This window comes from Poecilia latipinna, unplaced genomic scaffold (assembly GCF_001443285.1).
Source record: "Poecilia latipinna isolate Pla-1442-1.1 unplaced genomic scaffold, P_latipinna-1.0 Scaffold1605, whole genome shotgun sequence".
NCBI lineage: Eukaryota > Metazoa > Chordata > Actinopteri > Cyprinodontiformes > Poeciliidae > Poecilia > Poecilia latipinna.
Genome location: NW_015114221.1, coordinates 5,890 through 27,616, shown reverse-complemented (window position 1 = coordinate 27,616; position 21,727 = coordinate 5,890). Strand labels below are relative to the sequence as shown.

Here is a 21,727-nt window from a genome sequence, read left to right as displayed (position 1 = left end):
TACTACTTCTACTTTGCAGTTGATGAATTTGGCAGAAAAGTAAAAAAAAAAAAAATTGTTATTGATGGCAAATATAAAACAGACATTCAACATAAATGTATATATCGGATTTATACTTCGTGACAGTTCGTTACCAAAAAAAAAACAAAACGCTCATCTCTTAGCAACAAATTAATTATTGTTTATAAAATGTAAACTATTTTGAAATACTGTTTATCTGCTCAGACACAAGCAATTTACAGCTGGCAAATTTTGCAAAAGTAAAAATTTGATGTGTACTTCGTGGCACTTGGTTACCTGAAAATCCCCTCGTCTCTTAGCAACAGATTAACAACAAATAATGTTATTGTTCTAAAAACATACAATTTCTACTGCTCTTTTGAAATACTACTTATCTTTCACTACTCATGACTTAACAAGAATAGGTGAATTTTTCAGAAAAGTGATAGGTGCACAGAGCGGTACGAGCTGCATTAACGGTGAAAGAAGCAGCAGTTATTTTGAGGCCCTCCATGCATGGAGGCTTTGAAATGCCTTGTTTTGCATGCATGCTCTCCTATGCATTGCTATGGTAGGCCCCAATAATCTGCCAACAGACCTAGCACTTCTTCAACAGTATTAAGGAAACTTTCAGTTTTAATTCGTCTTGTTTAAGACAAAAACTGTAAAAAAATAAAATAAAATAAACATAATTCACAGATTATTAGTGTAATGAAACACTGTAGGATCTTCCTGCTGTTCAGTTCAGTAACATCCACAACGCCTTTGGTAGACAAATGCATCCATCTGAGACAGCCATCATATCTGCACGCAGTTCATCTATTTACTTCTGGTTCCCTGCAGGCTTCCAGCTTTGCGTAATGACAGTCAAAACAAGCTATCTAGTCAGCCTCCCAATTAACTGCACAATATGTTTGTGTTATGTTTTTTCTGCCTCTATTTCAGTCATCTCTTTTTTGCTTTCTGCTGGTGTCATTGGCCACACGCCACCATTTTCCTTCCCTGACTGCTGTCCCCGTACTAAAGCAGGTTATCATGCATACACATGCTGGATCCTGCAGGCCTCAGCACCCTCTTCAAATATGGGCAGACCATTGTGTAATCGGCATCTCTCACGGAAAGTAGCTACAGTATCTCCACTTCTAATCTCTCCGATATTTGATTCACTCATTTCTGTATTTTTAAACATTTTCCAAAGGGTTTCTCTGGAGATATTAACAGTACAGTGAGTACTTAATACATTTGAATGCAGATGTGCTCTATTAAAGAATACTAACTCAAACTAAGAGTCTGAATGATTAGTAAAATGGTCTTTGGGTTGCACATTGTCTTTCAGTGTGAATATTTTTCAGTCTATGTAAAAACCTGCAGAATTGTACACCACTAGTAGTTATTTCCATTGGTAATCTTATGAGACACCCCATCTGTACCCTTTTATTTAATAATCATTTTCAAAAACATTTAAGCAACTTCAACTTAGCAAATTGTTTGGCATGCCTTAAAGGGCCGTATTATGGAAAATCCACTTTTTTTCTTGCTTTGCATCATGTTAAAATGTTATTTTCTCACCAAAAACATAACTGGAGCATTTTTTTCAACCAGTCGACTATTCAAAAATACCTGGGTGGACCTAGCCCCGCCTTCAAGGATGGAGCTCCTCCTTGAACTTTTCAAGCTTCTATATTACAGAGCACAACTTCCTCCACTCAGCTCCTTCAGACTAGCCAGCAGCAATTAGCAAACACCCGATATAATTGCACATCAGCTGAGCTCATGATAGTAGCTAATTCTCAGTGAAACGCTGGTAAAAACGTTGTCAAAGGGGTTATAGAGGAGCCATGTTGCGATGACTTCCTGGAGGAGGAGTTTCAGAAAAAACAGGAGCTGCTTAATGAGACAAAGGCCTAATTTCAAGACGTTACGTCAAAATGTCAAATTTCTAGCATTTTTATGACAACCAAAGGGAACACAGTTACATTTTCTAGTTATAAAATGGCACTATATCCCTGGAAAACACATAATACAGCCCTTTGAAGGAATATGAGTGATCAGCTTCCTTTGACATTTCTGGTCATCCTACATTGTTTTTATGATTTTGTTTTTGTTTTCAAAAGCAAACTGCAACACCTTCATGTAGGTGAGACATTGGTAACATCTCTGCCTGCTGGACTGAATAGTTTTAATCTCAACATCTGAAACATTAAAAACAATAAAACTGTTACTTACATTCATGCTTTGATACCTTGCCTGCAGTATTGCTGAGTGGACTCATTTGTACATTCAGATGTTGTTTGTTGTGGCTGTTATAACGTCCTGCTATTCCATATACACTGCAAAAACCCAAATCTCACCAAGTATTTTTCACTATTTTCTAGCGCAAATAGATTAGTACAGTTGCAATAAGATGACAAAAAAAAACAAAAAAAAAAACACTTAATCGTTACTAGTGGAAAACAAGTAACCCTCATAACTGAGTAGAGCCAAGTCAACCCACTCTGAATTGGTACCAGTGTTATAATAGTTTTTGGTTTTTCATTGTAGTTTAGTTTAGTTTCATTGTGACTTTTTGTTTGAATCAGTTATCATTAGTTAAAAATTGTTTGGTTTAGTTTTTAGTAGTTGTAGTCGTAGTTCTACTGGGCTGTAATGTGAAATAAATCCCTCCTTTTGTAAATATTTAGTCATGTTAAGGTCAAACTACAGTTGGAAACTAGTACTGCTAGCAGTCAGCTAGCAATACTAGCTAATGCATTGTGTGAGTAAAGTCAAGCGACTTTAAGACGAAGTTTTACTAAAGATTGTTTTCTTCTTTGAGCTTCTGATGGAAAAACATCTTGTAGTACAATTTTACAAGCATGGTCTCTGTCTGAATCACACCCTGCTATACGTTTAACCCACTGCTACATGTTCAGACTTTCATGTAGCGACATGCCTTTATGCTAACACTCACACTGAGCCATATATAAATATAGTCACATAAAGCACTCAGGAGTGAACTAATATGTGCTTGGTTGCATACACACCCACAGACACACACACACACACACACACACACACAAACAAAATGGCTCTCTGTCTTTAGGCGCCGAAAGACAGAATCAGAAATTTATGAGGCTATTAATCCTACAAGACCAGGCGTGGACCTGAGATGAGAGACAGAGGGAGCCTCAGTGTTTGAAGGAAAGAAAGATGTGAGGGAGGAATCTGACATTGATTCCCACAGTCGTAAAAAGGAGAGTTTCCTCTCAGAACCACACACCCGAGATCCATGCGCCTTTCCAATTCGGATTTACTTCTCTTTCTTTGTGCTAGCTGTCAACGTTAGCCTTTTATTTACAGATGGATCATTTATCAACAGCCTGATTGATGACAGTCTGGTTTACGTCATCCTGTCAGAAGCCTTACACATTTACTTTGGTGAAAATGACTAATCTGAAATCTCTGAGGTTCACTTTATGACACAATAATTACACAATGATCATTTGGTTTTTTAAATACAGTTGTTTATTGGATGATCTTAACAAGCATTCAATAAGACTGTACTATTTTAAATATCACCTTGTTTTCTTAACTGTTTTGTGTCACAATTGACACATTAGGCTGTAATTAAAACAGTAATCATAACCAAAAAGATTCATTTAACAGCCATGTAAAAAGATATTGCACAGTTAAATATTGTTTGTCACTTTTCCATTTTGAAACTATAATTAATTTTTTGGAAATGTTATTTTCTTATTAAAATAAAAACATGGGTCTTAATTTCACATCCTGATAAATGAAGAAACTCCCATAACACAAAGAGAATAAAGAGACAAGTTAAGTGTGAATAGAGAATAAAGGACATGTGTAACATTTTCAAAAATTAATTTCTGAAAAAAAATATTTAAGCTGTAGGATAGATTGTCTTTATAACTCAATACTTTCTGCTCAGTACATAGACATGATTATGCAATAACGCCACATCACACACCCCTGTTAAAATTCTATGTTTTTGAAACTTCAAAATTAAGACTATGATAAATTATTTCCAAAATGTATGAAAAATAACCTCATTAAAACTCATTAAATTGTTTAAAAGAAACTCAGGAACAGGTCGTGGATGCTGGCTAATCCGATGTCAACCCCAGTTTGAAAGACTTCCTTCAAGTACAAGATGTATTCTGTTTGATGCAACTCTGCTGATTCCACATATTTCTGGGCATAGGAGTCAGGCTGAAACACAGAAGCATTTCCTTAAAACATCCAACATTGGCTAAAGTCTCCCAAAGCCTTGTGGGAAAAGATCTCGTGTTGTCTGTAGGAACCAACCTGAAACTTCGGCAACCACCCAGCAGTTACATGTTTCCAGTTGATGCAAATAAAAACTGTTCAAACTGAATCTAAAGATCTTTGGTTGATGTAGTGACATCACATTATGTAAGATCAAGAGAATAAAATTATTTGATTAGTGAATTTTGCAGCTAAATCAGAAAAGCACGGTACAAAAAGAACTTGATGACGAAGGTAAACTTTTAAAACAGTTGTGTACATACTTTTGACACCCATAATTGATAGAACTTGGTCCTACTTTTCACATCTATACATTGCCATTCCAGTGGAGCGCATCGTCTCTCACCACCCTGAAGTGTTGGTGCTTTAGTCTGACATCCAGACTTGAAACTTGAAGTGATCGTGGCGTCTCTAAAAGGACTCGTTCTAAAGCATCACTCGTTGTTTTTATAACCCAGGAGTCATCAGGTATTCATCGCCTCCTTTCTTTGACGAGCCCAGAATGGAATCCACTGCCAGCTTCATGAAACCGTCGTGTGTTGGTCTGTCAGACAATATGATCTATGTAAAACATGATGACAAGTGTGGATTACTGGAACAAGATGACGTAGAGGAAATCCTGCTGGCTCAGTCCCCCTCTGTGATTGATGGGTTTTTTTTACGGACGGAGGGGATTCAGGAACCGGCTAGTGCTGGACCTGACGGTGGTGGTTCTATTTTTGGCCTGGATTGGGGCGGGCGACTCACACCACATTCACAAAGACTCGTTCAGAACATGTGAACCCGGAGCAGCCGAGCATTTAAAGCACGTTGATGCCAGAGGCTCAGACCCCTGACCCTGTACCAAACCGCAGAGCTATGAAACCAACTTCTCTCTGGTTACTGAGATTCATCTGCCTGCACACACACTTCCTGTTGATTGTTACTAATACTGGAGCTATGGAGGACTCTGTTGCTACACAGAAACTAGTCCATGTTCTGCTGGTGCTTTTAAGAGCAAGAAGTAAAAGTTTTTCTTTTCCCGGCACAAAGTCTAGAGCCAGGTAAGCCGAGTGCTGCTACTTTGCTAGCAAATACCAATTCCAGAACAGATGGAAGGATTTTTCTTGATGATTTAAAAAAAAAAAATAAAAGTACGTTGCAGTTTCTTCTGTTTAAATCCCGACTTATCGATGGCTACGTTCACACGGCAGGCAAAAGCGACACAAATCCGCTTTCTTTTGCCCTAATGTGACATCCATTTGGGTTTTTCATCGCAGTCTGAACAGCCCAACTCTGATCTTTTCACCCCCCTAAAAAAATCACTTTTTTTTTTTTTGGCTTTAGTGGCTCTGAACACAGTAGACTGACAGGAAAGTGGATTATGAGAGAAAGGGAAGACACCACTGCGCTCGTATCCGATTGTTTTCTAATCGTCTGCTAACGGTTATGTCGCATTTCATCTGATTTTTAGTTTCAGAAAAAAGAAAAATGTGTTCTTGCGACTCTCTCTTCAGTTTTTGATGCTTGTTAGTGTCGGCACGAAGAGTCAGTTTTAAATGATTTACTTTTTAAAGTAGAATGGAGGAGACTTTTTATAACACATCGAATTAGTGTTTCTCCAAAAACATCTTTTGCTCGGACACTCTGACAGATGTAGCCAAAAACTTTTCTTCGTTAATCAGTAAAAGCCTTCGTCAGTGCCGTTCAGTTCAGGTTAGCTCTTAACTTGTCCTAATCTGAGATGAGACTACGTGCATCAGACTGGCTCCTCTAATCTAAGCTAATTATGGCGATCCGTGCTGACTCGGCAGCGTTGGATCGGAGCTCTGAGCTTCTCTGGGCATCAGCCCGAGGCTGAACTGCTGCTGCATCAAATCTGGATCAATTTCACTGGGTTTCCATTACAAATGTGCACAACTTTATCGATATGCTGCTAATGTCAAAAGAACACAATTTCACAATTGCGGTGTTTCCGTCAAATAAGAAACACGGTTAAAATCACACAGGAATAGTTTTGTTTACACGATAAGTCGTTAAAAAACACGCTGCACTGTCATCCTGTCTTCGTCTTTTCTGCTTGTGGCAACATCCGGCTGCCCGTGTGATGCAGTAAAAAGTGTTTCTTTTGCAGTTTTGCAAAACACACAATTATTCATATGGCTGATAGATCATCTCATCAAAGCACAAATTTTTTTTATCGAAAAACAGGAGTTTTTCCAAAATTTCCGTGTCTCCTTTAAGCAAATTTATTTTCATAATTCCAATTTGTGCAATGTTATGGTCAATGGAAACGCAGGCTCTGTGTATCTCCTCACACATGAATAAAAACTAAAGAATCAGTAGCTGCGTTTCCATTAGCCATAAAATTAACATTTTGGAAATAATTTTGCTTGATGGAAAAAAAAAGCCAATTTCAAGAAAACTCTTACAACCACATTGAAATGTATGTTTTTCACAAAACTGCAATGGAAGCGCTTCTTTCACATGGGACCCGTCACATGATCAACGACTGGATGTTACTACTGGCAGAAAAGACGAATAAGACAACAGGAAGTGGTAGGAGGACGACACTGCAGCATGTTTTTTAGCGACTTCTCACATGAACAATCTTATCCACATGTGATATTAGTTCAGTTTCCTGTTTAGCGGAAGTTGCAAAATTGTGTTTTTTCGACATTAGTGGAATATCGACAAAGTTTTGCACACGTTTCTAATAGAAACGCAGCCAATGGATAGAAACATCCGGGTCAGAACCATCCACATTTTCAGAACAACTCCGTCCTTTAAAGATTCCTTCCGTTTGTAAGAACGCAGCTGAACCGCAGGCGACCCTCAGAGTCTGGCTGCCTCTGCGCACAGTCCAAGCCAGAATGCTGATTTTGGATCTGATGGAGAAATCGACCAAAAAAAATGTATCGTTAAGCTCCGTGTGGATCCACTTTTTCCCCTCCAACGGTCTCCTGCAGAGAAAGAGACGGAGTCTGCTGCATCTTCCCTGCCCAGACCTCAGAACGGCGTTCAATGTGTGGTCGATTACATGTCATCTGGGGAAGTGAAGAGTGCAGAGTGATCGTGTGAGCTCGGAAAAGTAAAAGGCTCAATTATTTGTCCCTCGTTAAATTTGGTTCGAAAGCCATCTGGGGCGATTTTTGTTGATTCTTAGCTTTAGAAGTACTTTCATACAGTGGGAGAAAAATCTAGTTTCATTTGTGTTTCAGATCACGATTCAGAGGGACAGCGGTTTGGACGTTTCTGCACCAAAACACGGCAAGATAGACGCCAACAACGCTCCTCACATCGGGGGAAACCAGTGGGCCGGAGGCACCGGTAACAAGACTTCCTAGCTATACGTCCCACGTGTTCAAATTCCATCTTACTCCCAATGTTTCCCCTTTACACTGGATGCAACATAAACTGTATCCAGTAAATCTTTTCTTGTTTTTTTCTTCCCCTCAGGTGGCAGAGACACTGCAGGGCTGGGAGGTAAAGGCGGGCCTTACCGCTTAGATGCTGGACACAAAGTGTACCAGGTGTCCCAGGCCGAGAAGGATGCTGTTCCAGAGGAGGTCCGCAGAGCGGCCCGCGAGATGGCCGAGAAGGCCTTCAAGGAACGGTAGGACACCGGAAGTTTTCGCATCCACCTGAATAATATGTAGTTGCGCCACTGCTCCTCATGCTAGCGTAGCTAGCATGGCTACCACAGATAGCTAATGCAAAATGGACAACTTGGTGAGCAGAAGCAAACTCCTGCAAAGAAACCCTCTCAGAGCTCCTGGATGTATAAAATCAGAACGTCTGAGGCAGCATTTATGCTAAATTCATGTAATAATTACTGAATTAAACGTGAGAAAAATAAAACTTCTAAAAGTTGTTTGCGGTGGGTTTCTCTGTCTCCACTCTGGACCCATCCCTCAGTGGTTAAATGTGGAGCAGGTGTCGGTTCTGGAGGTTCTGAGTGGAGGAGCTCCAGGTCTGACAGAGGTGATCCCACTGGGAGACGTGTGTGTGTGTGTGTGTGTGTGTGTGTGTGTGTGTGTGTGTGTGTGAGCCCATACATTCAGTCTGGAGCAGAGGGCAGCCCTCTCAGCAGCTGAACCATGAAGGCCGTCTCTGTTCACCCTCGCTCCAAACATCCCCCCTTCCTCTCCCTCTTTTCCTGCATGGCCCTCCAAACACACTGGCTGCTTTCACATGAAGAGGACAACCTCTCTGCCTCTTTTTTTCCCTCCTTCTTCTTTTTATCTCTTCTTGTCACTAGCTTCATTTTTCCAGATTCCTCCCCCTCTACATTTACCGCCTGTCTGTCTATCAACGTCCCGCTGAGCTCAGAGCAGGTCTTGTGCTAACATGCGGATTCTGATATCACTCACTTTGAATGTTTCCGAGCAGAAACGGTCCAGTAACTGGCTGCTCTGTTTTTTTTTTCTCTTTCAGTCAGTGACTGGAAGGGTTTTCAGAACATCTTTACCCGATGTCTCACAATATTTTTATTATTGAGCTTGTATTTTTCTCTCTCTCATCGCTGATAAAACTGAGCCATCCAGAAAATCTTTGACATGTGACATACAGTAGTGGAACCACAGAGGTATTCCTGAAGAGATGTTTTTGGCCAACATTCTTACGTATTATTTGTGTAAACCAAACAGGCCAGAATCCATAACTAGTGGTCAAACTTTAACCTTAAAGGGGCGGTATGATGACATTTCCAGGCACATAGAGCCATTCTATAGCACAATAAATAACTACGTTATCGTCAGTTGTTATAAAAATGTGATATATATATGACTCAAAAGAAATTGAACCTCCAAATTTAAATCCCTGATTTTGGACCTCTGTCTCTTTAAGAAGCTCCTGCTCTTACTGAAACTCCTCCTTCATGGCTCCTCTATTAACGCTTTAACAATGTTTTTATCAACATTTCACTGAGAAGTGGCTCCTATAATGAGCTCAGCAGATGTTCAGTTCCACCAGGTGTTTGCTAATTGTAGCTGGCTAGTCTGAAGGAGCTGAGAGGGGAAAGGCAGCTCTGTCAGGTGGAAGCTTGGAAGTTTGGAGGCTGCAGCTCAAAGGAGGAGCTTTGTGAAAGCAAGCATTCAGTGGTTGCCACGGGAGATGAAAGAATATTTCAAACAAGCATGAACGAATCAAGGCAACACTTCAAGTATGTTTTTGATGAGGAACTAACATTATAACATGATCTAAAGCTCAGAAAAGTAGATTTTTACAAAATACTTTAAACTTTAATCGTGTTGGAAAGATGCTGTTATGGGAATGTCCTGCTCTGTTACCTGAGATGGGAAACGAGAGATAAACCTTCAACACATCATTTATCCAATGTAGTCCAGTCTCAACCGTTGTTTCCTCTGTGCTGAGCTTTCCCAGTCCGTCTGACCAGCCTGAACCACGGACAGGAATTTCATTACTGCGTCACGTTTAGCACATCCTCCTCTGCTCAGCGATTCAGTGAGCCTGCAGGAATCCTCGCCCTCCTTTCAGTCGACAGATGCAGAAACAAGTCAATAAGCAGTAAGCCACAGTCATGTGTCGCAGCTCAAAACTGCCTCCAGTTTTATCGTGTTAACCGAACTGATTTGTTTTCAGCACAATTTTGCAAAATTACAAAATATTACTAAGTGTTTTTGATCTAGTTTCTAGTGCAAATATTTCTGTACACTTGAAATAAGACAAAACTTACTTAAACTAACATACGAGTAACTTTTCAGCAAGAAATAGGAGCCTGTTTTAAATAAATAATTCCTTAATATTAAAGAATTATTTCAGACATTATGTTTGGATGATTTGAGCCACCTGAAGGTTTTGGATCAAAACTGGCTGATATTCAAACATAATTTCACTCCATTCAAAGAAAACCTCTGGAAATAAAGGTGAACCCAGAGCATGACGCTGCCACTATCGTGTTTCACTCTGAGTGTGTCAGTGACATGCAGTGTTATTTATCAGTTGGAGTCGTGACTCAAAGGTTCAAAGTCGATTTCATCAGACCATAAACCTGCTTCTTTTCACAGTTACTAATCTAAAACTGTTGGCATGTTTTCTGTAAATTTTGGTTTCTCATCTGAAGAGTCTCATGATTTTTAAATACGCCTTAAAACTCTCTGTTGCCTGGCAACGTTAAATATTTTCTTCTGTAAAACGGAAAAGAAAAAAGAAATCCAGTTCAAGTTTAGCAGAAAAACGTGTTTCTGTTTCACCAGTTTTACTATTTTCATGCAGTTTGACACAACAAAGCATCTCTAACACAACGTGTTCCAAGATAACCACAGTAAGCAATATGTTCAACTTTTTTATTGGACCAACCCCGACCCCAAAGCCGCAGTGCAAACAAAACAAAAATGTACTTTAAGCTCTCTGCCTCTCCAGTTAAACGTTTCACAACGTGTAAAACAGAGACAGATTTTCTTGTTTGTCCGGCGCGTTCAGCTGGAGGGAGTGTCTCCCCCGATGTTTTTGCGGTCGCTGTGTGTGAAATGTCGGCGAGTTCCCCTCCGGCCGTTTCTGCTGCGCTCTCGGCTGTTTTCGTCGATGTTCTGGAATTCAGAGGAAATGGCTCTCCGGCCCGCCAGCCAAGATCCTGCGCTCTGCGCGTCGCTGCCATGCGCCCGCAGACACACGCAGGAATGCGCGGAGGAAGTGGCCCCGGGACACGCTGTGCTGAGATGAGGCGATGGGTACGCTGAGGAGCGGACAAAGGATCTGTGTGTGTGTGTGTAGCTCAGAAATGACTAGACACCTGAAGCCCAGCTGATTCCTCAGAATGCATGTGATGCAGGGAAGATGCACAGTGTTGAGTCACAAACTTGAATGCATTTTATTAGGACTTTATCTTAAAATCAAATCTAGTTGCTAACTGGGATGGAAACTGTTTTTTTTTTCTTCTTTCTTTTTAGCAAATAAAAGTGTGGCATTGATTTTCAATAACTCAGCTTTAGCCCATTGTCCACAAATAAAATCAAATACAACCACTAAACAGTAGGGCTGAAACGATTAATCGTATAAATATGTTATTGTAATAATCGTCAACTAAGTTATTAATCGATTAATCACTAACTGGAGTTAAGACAAAAAGAGGCTATTTTCTACAAGAACAACATGTTCAGAACAGTAATTAAGCCAAAAAACTGTACATAATATATAAATGTTAGGACACTTTTGTGTTTGACAAATATTGAAATAGCCACCAACTAATTTAGTAGTCGATTAATCGTTAACTGCAGTTGAAACCAAAAGAGACCATTTTCTGAAAAAACATTCAGAGCAGTAGCTCAGCCAAACCTGTACAAAATGCATAAACATTGAAACATATTTTGTTTGACTACTATTGAAATAATTGCCAACTAATTTAGTAATGAATTAATCATTAATTGTAGTTGAGACAAAAAAAAAAAAGGCCATTTGCTGAATAGCACCAGCCTGAGCTAACCATCGAAGCTCCAACTCAGCTGCCGTTGATGTTGTGGAGGATAAACGTTGGTTTAGTTCAGGTTATCTCTACAGGTGTGTTCTTCTGAGGGAGTGTGTGTGTGTGTGTGTCTGTGTCTGTGACCTCCTTTGATTGCATGGCTGATGCCAGCACAGTCTACACATTCACACACAGATCCGTTACAAGCTGCGACATATTAAGCCAGAGCGACTCCACCCTTCCTCCAATCCCTGCCGGCGTTTTGAAAAAACAAAAAAGAACAAAAATCAAGCCTCCGCATCGCCGGGGTGGTCACGGTCTGGCTGTCGCCAAGCGTTTCAAACACCTGGGAGAGATTTCACCCACGTCCCGCCATCGTTTCATCTCTCGCGCGCACACACACACTTCACGCTGTCGGAGCATGGTGGTAGCACCTTTACATTAGCGGGGTGTGTGTACGGTTGGCTGATACCTGACTGATGGCTGCAGGGACCACCTGGGTCTTTACAGGTGGGGCTTTTTGAACAGATCACAAACACATGCTCCATATCTTAACCTTTAACCTTTCTGCCATGGCAACCTCGGATACCGTTTTTTCTGCACCAAGTTTGCTGGGAGTTCATATCCAGTTATTGTCTTTGAAAGAAGATCTGGAGCTGCACTGAAGTGAAAATGTGTTTACACACTGAGGGTTGTCTTTAAACTTTATCTCTTTAAACATTTCAAATCATTAAAAACCTGGAATTAAATGGGATTCGTCTGATTATTTGGAAAGCTGGGTTTAAGTCAAGTAGCTACAGAACTAAACACCTGTGTACTCCACAATTAATCAGTTGCTAAATTAATCGACGCTCTGCAAAAACACAAAATATTGACAAGAGTGTTTGATCTAGTTTGTAGTGCAAATATCTCAGTACACTTAAAAAATGAAAAACAAACTTGGAAGTAACTTTTCAGCAAGAAATAACAGTTTGTTCAAAGCCAATAATTCCTTTATACAGATGATTATTTTATTACGAGCAGATAAATTCACTTAGAACAAGAGATTTTTCCCATTTCGTAAATGAAATAATCTGCCAATGCAGCTACTTTTTCATCAATATTAAGGAATTAATTAGTTAAAACAAACGTCGACATCTTGCTGTAACGTCTCTTCTATGTCAGTTTTGTCTTATTTCAAGTGCATTGAGATATTTGCAACCACAAAAATACTTGGTCAAATTTTGTTTTTTGCAGTTTAATTATTTCAGTGATGGATTCATCACGATTAATTTGATTCATCGTTTCAGCCCTATCTAGGATAATCGCCTTTTGCACTGAGTCGGGCGGAAAACCCAAACCTGCACATGGGATTCAAACCCACGACCTTCTTGCTGCAAGGCAGCAACGCCAACAGTTCCTCCAGGCTGTGCTGACAGAACTGCGTCTCTCCTGTCTCTGTCTCAGGTTGAAGGAGATCGACATGAGCGAATACGACGCTTCGACCTACCAGCGCTTCTCCAGCGCAGTGAGGAGGCAGGTTCAGTCCCTGCGCATCATCCTGGACAGCTTACAGGTCAGCGTCTGACACTTCGCGCACGTGAGTCCCCGTGTTGGGCAGCTCACCGCCTTCAGTCTCTGGACTCTAATCTCTTTTCCTGCAGCCGTTTATCAGCAACGAGCCTGATTATTCTTTGAAGAACACTGATGACTTTGATCCGGCCTTTCTGTCCAGCCCCAGTCGCATTCAGAGCCAACAACCAAGTTCAAAAGCCTTCAACATACAGCCGGGAGGTGACCATTGTTTAACCTGCAAATGGGTCAGAATGCTGGGGTGTGAACATGAACGCTTTCTTTTGTCTTGCTGACGTGACCGAAAGAGCGAAAGGAAAGATAGCAACAACAAAAAAAAGAGAAAAAATCAGGGTTAGAGTCTCAGTTTCATTGTTTTGGGTTGAACTTTCCTCCTTTTGTTTAGGCGTAGCAGGATGAGCTTCTCCTCTGTGAGTGTGTGTGTTCATATGACGAGGGGAAAATGATGCTACAGTGATTACAGAGCAGAGGCATCGAGGTTTGCTCTATTATTCTCGGGTCCAGGTGTGAAGCTGTGTTTGGATGTGTCGTGGTGGGTGTTTGTGTGCGTGAGTTCAGCTTTTTCCATCCAGGTGTTGACAGCCACAAATGCTGCTTATTGTTTCTCCGTGTCCCTTCAGTCTCACTGTAAAAACGATGACGATTCCCCTGAAACCAGCAGACGAGACGCCATGAAGTCATGTTGTGTTGCGCCGTACCTAAGGAGTGATTTAAGGACTCCCACGCACAAACAGATGCAAATATGAATTACTGCTTAGTGCAGCTGGCGGATGTCCAAAACATGATGGAGGGTTGTTGCCGTTGACCTGAGGGAAGACTTTCTGTGTATTCAGAACCGTAAACTGTCCTCTGCCCTCGTTCTCTGTTGCTGGACAAATGGAGAACTCTTCCCAATGATGAACCAGTAATAGTTGATGTTACTGAGCTTTATTCAACTCGCCCCCACTGGTTGGAGTAAAACTGCAAAAGAAAAAATACAGCACAACAGGAGGCTAAACGCACATTTCTGCTAGCTTAAATGCTAAATATGCTAACAGCAACATTTTTATTAGGTACTGTTTTTTTCCTGATAAAACTTGGAGGCTGTTCTCTGCTGTAAAGAAAAGATGCAAACGATCCATAGAAGCGCACCGCTAAACAGGAAGTGCTAATTCTGTGACTTCCAGTTTCCAGAATAGGCTATGTCCAATACACTAAAAATCAGTGTGGCTTTAAGCAAACAACATTAGCTCTTACAGGGGCAGTGTTTTGTAAAATTGGCTGTTTTGAGTTTTACATCACATTATAATGTTATTCCCTCATCAAAAACAACCTGGAGTTTTGATTTGATTCTTTCTTCAGCTGAGCTCATTATAGGAGACACTTTTACCAGCAACGTTGGTAAAAACATTGTTAAAGGGTTAATAGAGGAGCCATGTTGTCATGACTTCCTGAAGGCGGAGTTTCAGAAAGAGCAGGAGTTTCTTAAAGAGACAGAGGCCCAATTTCAAAGTCAAACATTTTTTTAAGTAATATTTCATATACTATATGTACATATTGCATTTATTTTTTTAGCAGCTGAAGATTGCCTAGTTACTTGACTGTGCTATAAAATGGCACTTTAAACAGATAGTACTGCCCCTTTAAGGTACCCGAACAAACTTCTGCAGATATAAATCCCAAAGACTGTAAAGAAATTCAGAGGGAGCGACAAATGCATAAAACGGCCCAGGTGTGTTTTGCTGCAGACAAACATTCCTTTGGTTCTTTTGGATCCTCTTTGGTCACAAGGTGTCTGAACTAGTTTGTCTAAAAGGTTCAGGTTTGATGCTTCAGGGCTTCAAAAAAGGATTCATGTAACGTGAACTTTTTACTTTGTTACATTAAAAAATGCAAATTTAAGCAGATTTTGTTGGGATTTTATGTAACAAACGAATAACTAAGATGGAAGTGAAAGGATACATGACTTTCAATTTTTTTTCAAATAGAAAAAAATTATTTTTCCTTTATTCTGACTGACTCTACTAAAAAAGTTGTAGCCCTTTGTAGCCGTTAGTTGTCTTTTGGTTCTCTTTTCTGAAATGATGCAATGTTTTTTGTTCTGATTTATTTTGTCACTACTGATGAGCGCTTTGTGTGTGTGTGTGTGTGTGTGTGTGTGTGTGTGTGTGTGTGTGTGTGTGTGTGTTTCAGGCTAAAGGCAAGGAGCGGCAGTGGCTCAAGAACCAGGCTATGGGAGAACTAGATGATGCTAAGATTATCGACGGTCTAACCGGAGAGAAAACCATCTATAAGCGGAGGGGAGAGCTGGACCCAGAGGTGTGTGTGTGTGTGTGAGTGCATGCATGTGTGCGTTTGTAGCTGCAGATATTTTTACACTTTAACTATCTTTGTTTTCATCACACACATAATTTCAACCCTTAACCGTTAAGTGCTATGTTTAGCCGTGTGTGTGTGGGAGATTTTTACTGCACCCTGCTTTCCTACTGAAGCTCACTCTCAGGTTGTAGCCACTCTTGTGTGTCTCTCATTCAGCTGCATGTTTTTGGCCTGAACCAAAACGCCTGCATTATAATCATTACTCGAGGTTTTAGATCTCTGGCCTCGAGTCGACAGGTATTTTAGGAAAAGCCGCTCCAAAATCAGCAGCAGCCAGCCCGGCGTGTTATTTAAGCTCCATCAGGTGGTTCTGTTGTCTCTGATTGTTTTTGGACCTTCTCCGTCCCTCCAGCTGGGCAGTCCTCAGCAAAAGCCAAAGCGCCTGCGGGTTCTGGCCGACGTGTCGGGCAGCATGTACCGCTTCAACGGGGTGGACGGCCGCCTGGAGCGCTCCATGGAGGCCGTGTGCATGGTGATGGAGGCCCTGGAGAGCTACGAGCACAAGTTCAAGGTGACCACACTGAGCAAGACGGAGTCTGCAATGTGAAACAGAAAGGTGTTGCATTCCTTATCGGATGCAGTGTCTCCAAGTTTCTCTGAATTAATCTCTGCAGGTTTTCGTGACGTTTTATAAGCGGTTATGCATTTTTCATTTTGGATTTATTTTGTTATTTTATAGTAGCATAGCAGTGGGAAATTTATATCGACAATCTGTCACGCCAGCTGTGTTTCCATTAATCGTAAAATTGAAATGACATAAATAAATGTCCTTAATGGAAACGGCAATTTCGAAAAAGCAGCTGCATTGAAACGCTTCTTTCACATCACACCAGTCATGTGATCAACAGCTGGATGTTACTGCTATCGAAGGCGACAGGAAGTGGACGGAGGATGATGGTTTGCTTTTGTCTTCTGTAAAATGGACGACTACAGTTTCCCCAAAGCGCATCACATGTCGCCACTCCCAAGAAGGCTTGGCTTGTCGCTCCAACACCTAAATCAGATCCCGACGTCTCCTCTGATGTGCTGAGTTATGAGTATACTTCATAACTGCTTACATCCACCACTGCCATGACTTTTAATGACATATTACATCAACAAACTTATTCACATGTGATTTTAATTTCATTTTTTATTTGATGGAAACACCAAAATTGTGAAGCTGTGTTTTTTCGACGTTGGCAGAGTGTCGACAAAGATTCGCGCACGTTTGTTTTGGAAACTGTTTGCTGTCTTGCTACATATGTTGAGATATTGAAAAATGAATTTAAGCAAGTCCTGTCATGTCTTGGAAGTCTTGTTGTTGCTTTTGATACATTCCCTTTTGAAACAGGAAATATTGTACTTCCTAAACATCCCAAAGGTCACAAACAAAATAGGACCGAAGTTGGACCCTTGGGGTACGCCGCAACAAAAAGGATCTGGTGAAGAGAAGTGCTCCCCACTGAAAACCAGAAAAAGACCTCACTGACGAAAAAGCTATCTAAAGCACAGTAATGTGTCTGTGCTCATCCAGCTACCTCAGACTGTCTGCATCACTGATTGAAGCTCTTATCTCTCTGCCCGGGTCAAGCATGTTGTAGCCTAGAAAGTAGAGTCGCTGAAGAGAAGGAGACGACAGACAGGACAGAGAGGAGACATGCAGAGATGCGTCTGCAAAAAAGAGCAGCAGGGAGACGGACCTCTTGGCCCCTTGGTGGCACTCAACCCAGCCTAAAACTGATCACACACACACACACACCCTAACCCCCTTAGTGTGTTACATCAGATGGCAGTGTGACTGGGCTTTTTGCATAACACTCCTTGCATTTGATGGAGTGCAGCCACTCACACGCGTCATGTCACCTCCAGTCTGAGGTGGACATTCTGCCAGTAATGGTTTAGGGAAGCAGTGATGCACCATTAGCTGTGAGTGTCTGTCACTTTGCATTTTTAAATTCATGTCTGCTCACAAACCAGAAATAGAACAACACACTTCAGTTTTCTTTGTTGAAATCCTCTGTAAAAGGTGCTTAATACCAAAAATGTATATCACCATCAGTTCTATAGAGCGCCAGGTGCTTCGAACAACAGGATCACCACTAGCTTCAACAGAACTGGTGCATCTATGTCATACCTGGGCACTGGAATAGCTGCAAGCATGCTGATCGTCATTGACCTCATTTCCATTGACCATAACATTGTGCAAATTGGAATTACAAAAATAAATTAGCTTAATGGAAACATGTTAGTTTTGAAAAAAACTGTATATTTTGAAAGAATTTCAAAGGACACACTTTTTTTTTTTTTTTTTGCATCACATAAGTCATGTGGTCAGCAACCGGAAGTTACCACTGGCGGAAACGACGAAGACGACGACAGGACGTTGTAGGAGGATGATGTTTTTTAATGAACTATCGCACAAACTTATTCTCGTGTGACTCTGATTGTGTTTCTTATTTAATGAAAACACCACAACTGAAAAATTATAATTTTTCAACGTTAGCGGAATACTGATGAAGTTTCGCGTACGTTTGTAACGGAAACACAGCTTGTGAGAGGCGCTGTCTCTCCTGACAGCGATGACATGCACTGGTCGCTTTCAGCCCGACTCTTCCAAAGTTACAAAGTCATGTTTCTGCAGCATCACACATGATTTCACACATGAGAATGTGTTGTGACGAGGTTTTCATGATGTCATCCTTTTTAGAGAGTTTCCTTACAGTCCCTGTTTTCTCCACTCAGTACGACATAGTGGGCCACTCGGGCGACGGCTACGACATCGAACTGGTCCCAGCGGACAAAATGCCAAAGAACGACAAGCAGAGACTGAAAGTCCTCAAGGTACACACTCCAAATCAGTTCAGCTGTGTGAAGTACCTGTGAGCTGCCGGAGTCGGCAGTCAGAGTGATTTGTTTGAAGAGCTTGCTGCTAAATGGGTCCATCTAAGGGATTTCTTCCTCTAAAGCAAGGTTAAGCATTGTGGTATGATCCGACATTTTTGATGTGTAAAACCAAGCTGCCACGCTGTACACCACATGTCAAACTCAGTGCTTTGAGTCCAAATCCGGTCCGGCATAGTGCTTTATTTGACCCTCTAGACTCCATAGTAAATAAAACATTTAAAATAAGAGTAATGTGGTAAAATATTATCTTTCCAATCAAATCAGATCAGTTTTTATGTGCTTATTGCTAAAGTACATCAAACGGATGTAATTTAGGTTGCCCTGCGACAGACTGGCGACCTGTCCAGGGTGACTCCGCCTCTCGCCCAGACCGTTAGCTGGAGATAGGCACCAGCACCTCCTGACCCCACTAAGGGACAAGGGTGTACAGACAATGGATGATGGATGTCATTTAGTTTTTGGCAGATTTTCCACAAAAATTAGTACCGCATTTGTGTGAGACTGTCAGTGTAAGAAGACGACTAAAAACAAATACATCATACTCTCTAAATTGAATTTTTTGAGAAAGTTTGAGGAGAGTAACAAAACGTTTCAACCAAACAACCGATGCGTTGTAAGCCTTCCTAAAATGACTTATTGCTTTAAAATGAGGTCTGATCTGTTAGATGGCAGCCGTGCCGACAGTTCTGCTGGTCAACGTTTTCTGAATGAACATTTCCTTCCCCGCGCTCAGACCATGCACGCCCACGCCCAGTTCTGCATGAGCGGCGACTACACCCTGGAGGCCACCGAGGCCAGCATCAAGGAGCTGGCGCAGGAGGAGGCGGACGAGCACTTCGTGGTGGTGCTCAGCGACGCCAACCTGGAACGCTACGGCATCCGGCCGGAGCGCTTCGCCCAGGTCTTGACCTCCGACCCGCAGGTCAACGCCTTCGCCATCTTCATCGGATCCCTCGGCGATCAGGCTGAAAGGTGAGGGTCGAGTGGAGCGCACCTTCACTCTCCAGTCTTAATGGGTTTTGCTTTGCCACGTGTCTGTAGTTCAGGGTTCAGGGTGGTTTGGGTTTTTTTATTCTCTGATGGAAGTGAATGACATCAGTGTGGTTTCTATTCTCCTTCTGCCTGCCTGGGATTTTATGGAGCTTCAGTTTCCTCCCACAGTCCAGAAATATGAACGTTAGGGTAACCAAAAGCCCTAGACTGACCGGAGGTGTGAATGTAAGAGCTGCTTCCTGTCTTCTGGGACTGATGATAGTGTTTTTTGGGTATCACGTTATTTGAAGGGGTGTGAATAAGACTGTCATAAACATGACATAACATCTGTTATGAACATGAAGGAGTCTTCATGAATGGTTATGACTGTTATCCATTAAAATAATGACACTTTTAATGGACTTTTAATCTAACTTTTGCATTAAAAGTGTCATTATTTACCGAATGACACTTCGTGACAACAGTCATAAACATTTATGGTGACTCTTTCATGTTCATGACAGATGTTATGTCACATTTATTACAGTGTCATGTCAGTCTTATGCACACCCCTTCACATAAAGTGTTACCTTTTAGGTTGTTTTTTGTTTACATTTTTATTATTGTTATTATGATGAGAAAAATGTCTTGTTTTACGTGAAATAATCTGCCAGTTGAACTCGGACGCTTTCATCACTATTAAGGAGTTATTGATTTAAAACAAGCTCCTATATGTTGCTTAAAATGTACTTGTAGGTTAGTTTTGTCTTTTTAAAAAAAAAATCTTTCAACCAGAAACTAAACAAAAAATACTTGGTAGGAGTTATTTTTTTCAGTGTAGATCATTTCCTGGGTGGACAAATGTATTCCCAGCGTTACTCATCGTGTTGTTTTGTTGCTAAGTTTCTGTGTTTGAGGGACACAGACCGTAATTCGCTAATGGAAATGCCTGTCACACACACACACACACACACACACACACACACGCACCCACCCACGCGCACACACTCCAAACAAGCTCTGCTCTGTGTTCATCTTCAGGAAAGAGAAAAAAAAAACAAATCTCCAAACACTTCTTGTCTTTGTCTCAGATTGCAGAGGACCCTTCCAGCGGGGAGATCCTTTGTCGCCATGGACACCAAGCAGATCCCCCAGATTCTGCAGCAGATCTTCACGTCCACCATGCTGTCCAGCGCCTGACTCCGCTAACGGACTCAACAGAGACTTTTCACAGCCGTCTCTCTTACAGACGTCCAAACTGCTGCGCTGCTGTCGCTGTGGTTTCCTTCAGAATGAGTCTGACATGACACAAACACACCGGTGATGACATCATAAATCCCCATTCTCTCCCTCTGTGTGTGTGTGTGTGTGTGTGTGTGTGTGTGTGTGTGTGTGTGTGTGTGTGTGTGGTACAGCATCAACATGCAGCAGCGTCTTCCTTCCTGGCTGCTGGACCGCGTGGCGCCTTCCACGCTCTCAGTCCTGCAAGGAATCTCAGATCTGCTTTCATTCTCCAAACACACACACTCTAACACACACACACACACACACACACACACACACACTCACACTCTGGTCACTGTGGGGGGTAACTATAGCTCACATGCTAAAAGGAAAAGTTTCCACAGACAAGAGGCACATGCTCACTCTGTCCCTGCTCATCATGTTTAACATTCACGCATCACTGTCTGGAGCAGATGGGATCAATAAAGCAGCTGATCGATTGGTCCGTATTGATTCCTCTGTGACAGTGTGACGGGTTGAGGGGCAAGAGACACTCTGCCAACATGTTGGGATATTTTACCAGTTCAGTAGTGTGTCTTACTCGTAGAATGATAGCTCATGGTATTGCTGATGTAGTCACTTCCTTAATTGTACATGGTTGCTAATTTAAGATGATCTAATATGTAAAAGTAATGTAAAAACAGTTTAATAAAGCCATGTTGATGTTTATGATCATTGTGCAAGTATGTCTGAAAAGTGACAGAGAAACCTAACGAGGCAGATAGTGTCATTTTATAGCACAGTCAAATATCTATGTTACCTTCAGTTGTTATAAAAGTTCTGGATTTGGGCCTCTGTCTCTTTAAGAAACTCCTGCTCTTTCTGGAGCTCCGCCTTCAGGAGGTTTGCTCCTCTGCTAACCCTTTCACAGTGTTTTTACCAGCATTGCACTGAGAAGTATCTCCTCTAATGAGCTCAGCAGATGTTCCACTAGGTGTTTGTTAGTTGTTGCTGGCTAGCCTGAAGGAGCTGAGTGGGAGTCGT

General features: G+C 41.5%; 1 protein-coding gene across 2 annotated transcripts in view; it reads left to right on the top strand.

The window, feature by feature from the left end:
- Positions 1 to 21,418, top strand: part of vwa8 (von Willebrand factor A domain containing 8) — an 82,436-nt gene extending 61,018 nt beyond the window's left edge. For both annotated transcript variants that reach the window (XM_015059153.1, XM_015059152.1), the window contains exons 38-45: positions 7,470 to 7,578; positions 7,708 to 7,864; positions 13,118 to 13,226; positions 15,416 to 15,541; positions 15,954 to 16,112; positions 18,326 to 18,424; positions 19,221 to 19,459; positions 20,551 to 21,418. In XM_015059153.1, coding sequence (XP_014914639.1) covers positions 7,470 to 7,578; positions 7,708 to 7,864; positions 13,118 to 13,226; positions 15,416 to 15,541; positions 15,954 to 16,112; positions 18,326 to 18,424; positions 19,221 to 19,459; positions 20,551 to 20,659 — 1,107 coding nt within the window. In that variant the 3' untranslated portion in view covers positions 20,660 to 21,418. The remainder of the gene's footprint in view (positions 1 to 7,469; positions 7,579 to 7,707; positions 7,865 to 13,117; positions 13,227 to 15,415; positions 15,542 to 15,953; positions 16,113 to 18,325; positions 18,425 to 19,220; positions 19,460 to 20,550) is intronic.
- The last annotated feature ends 309 nt before the right edge of the window (positions 21,419 to 21,727 follow it).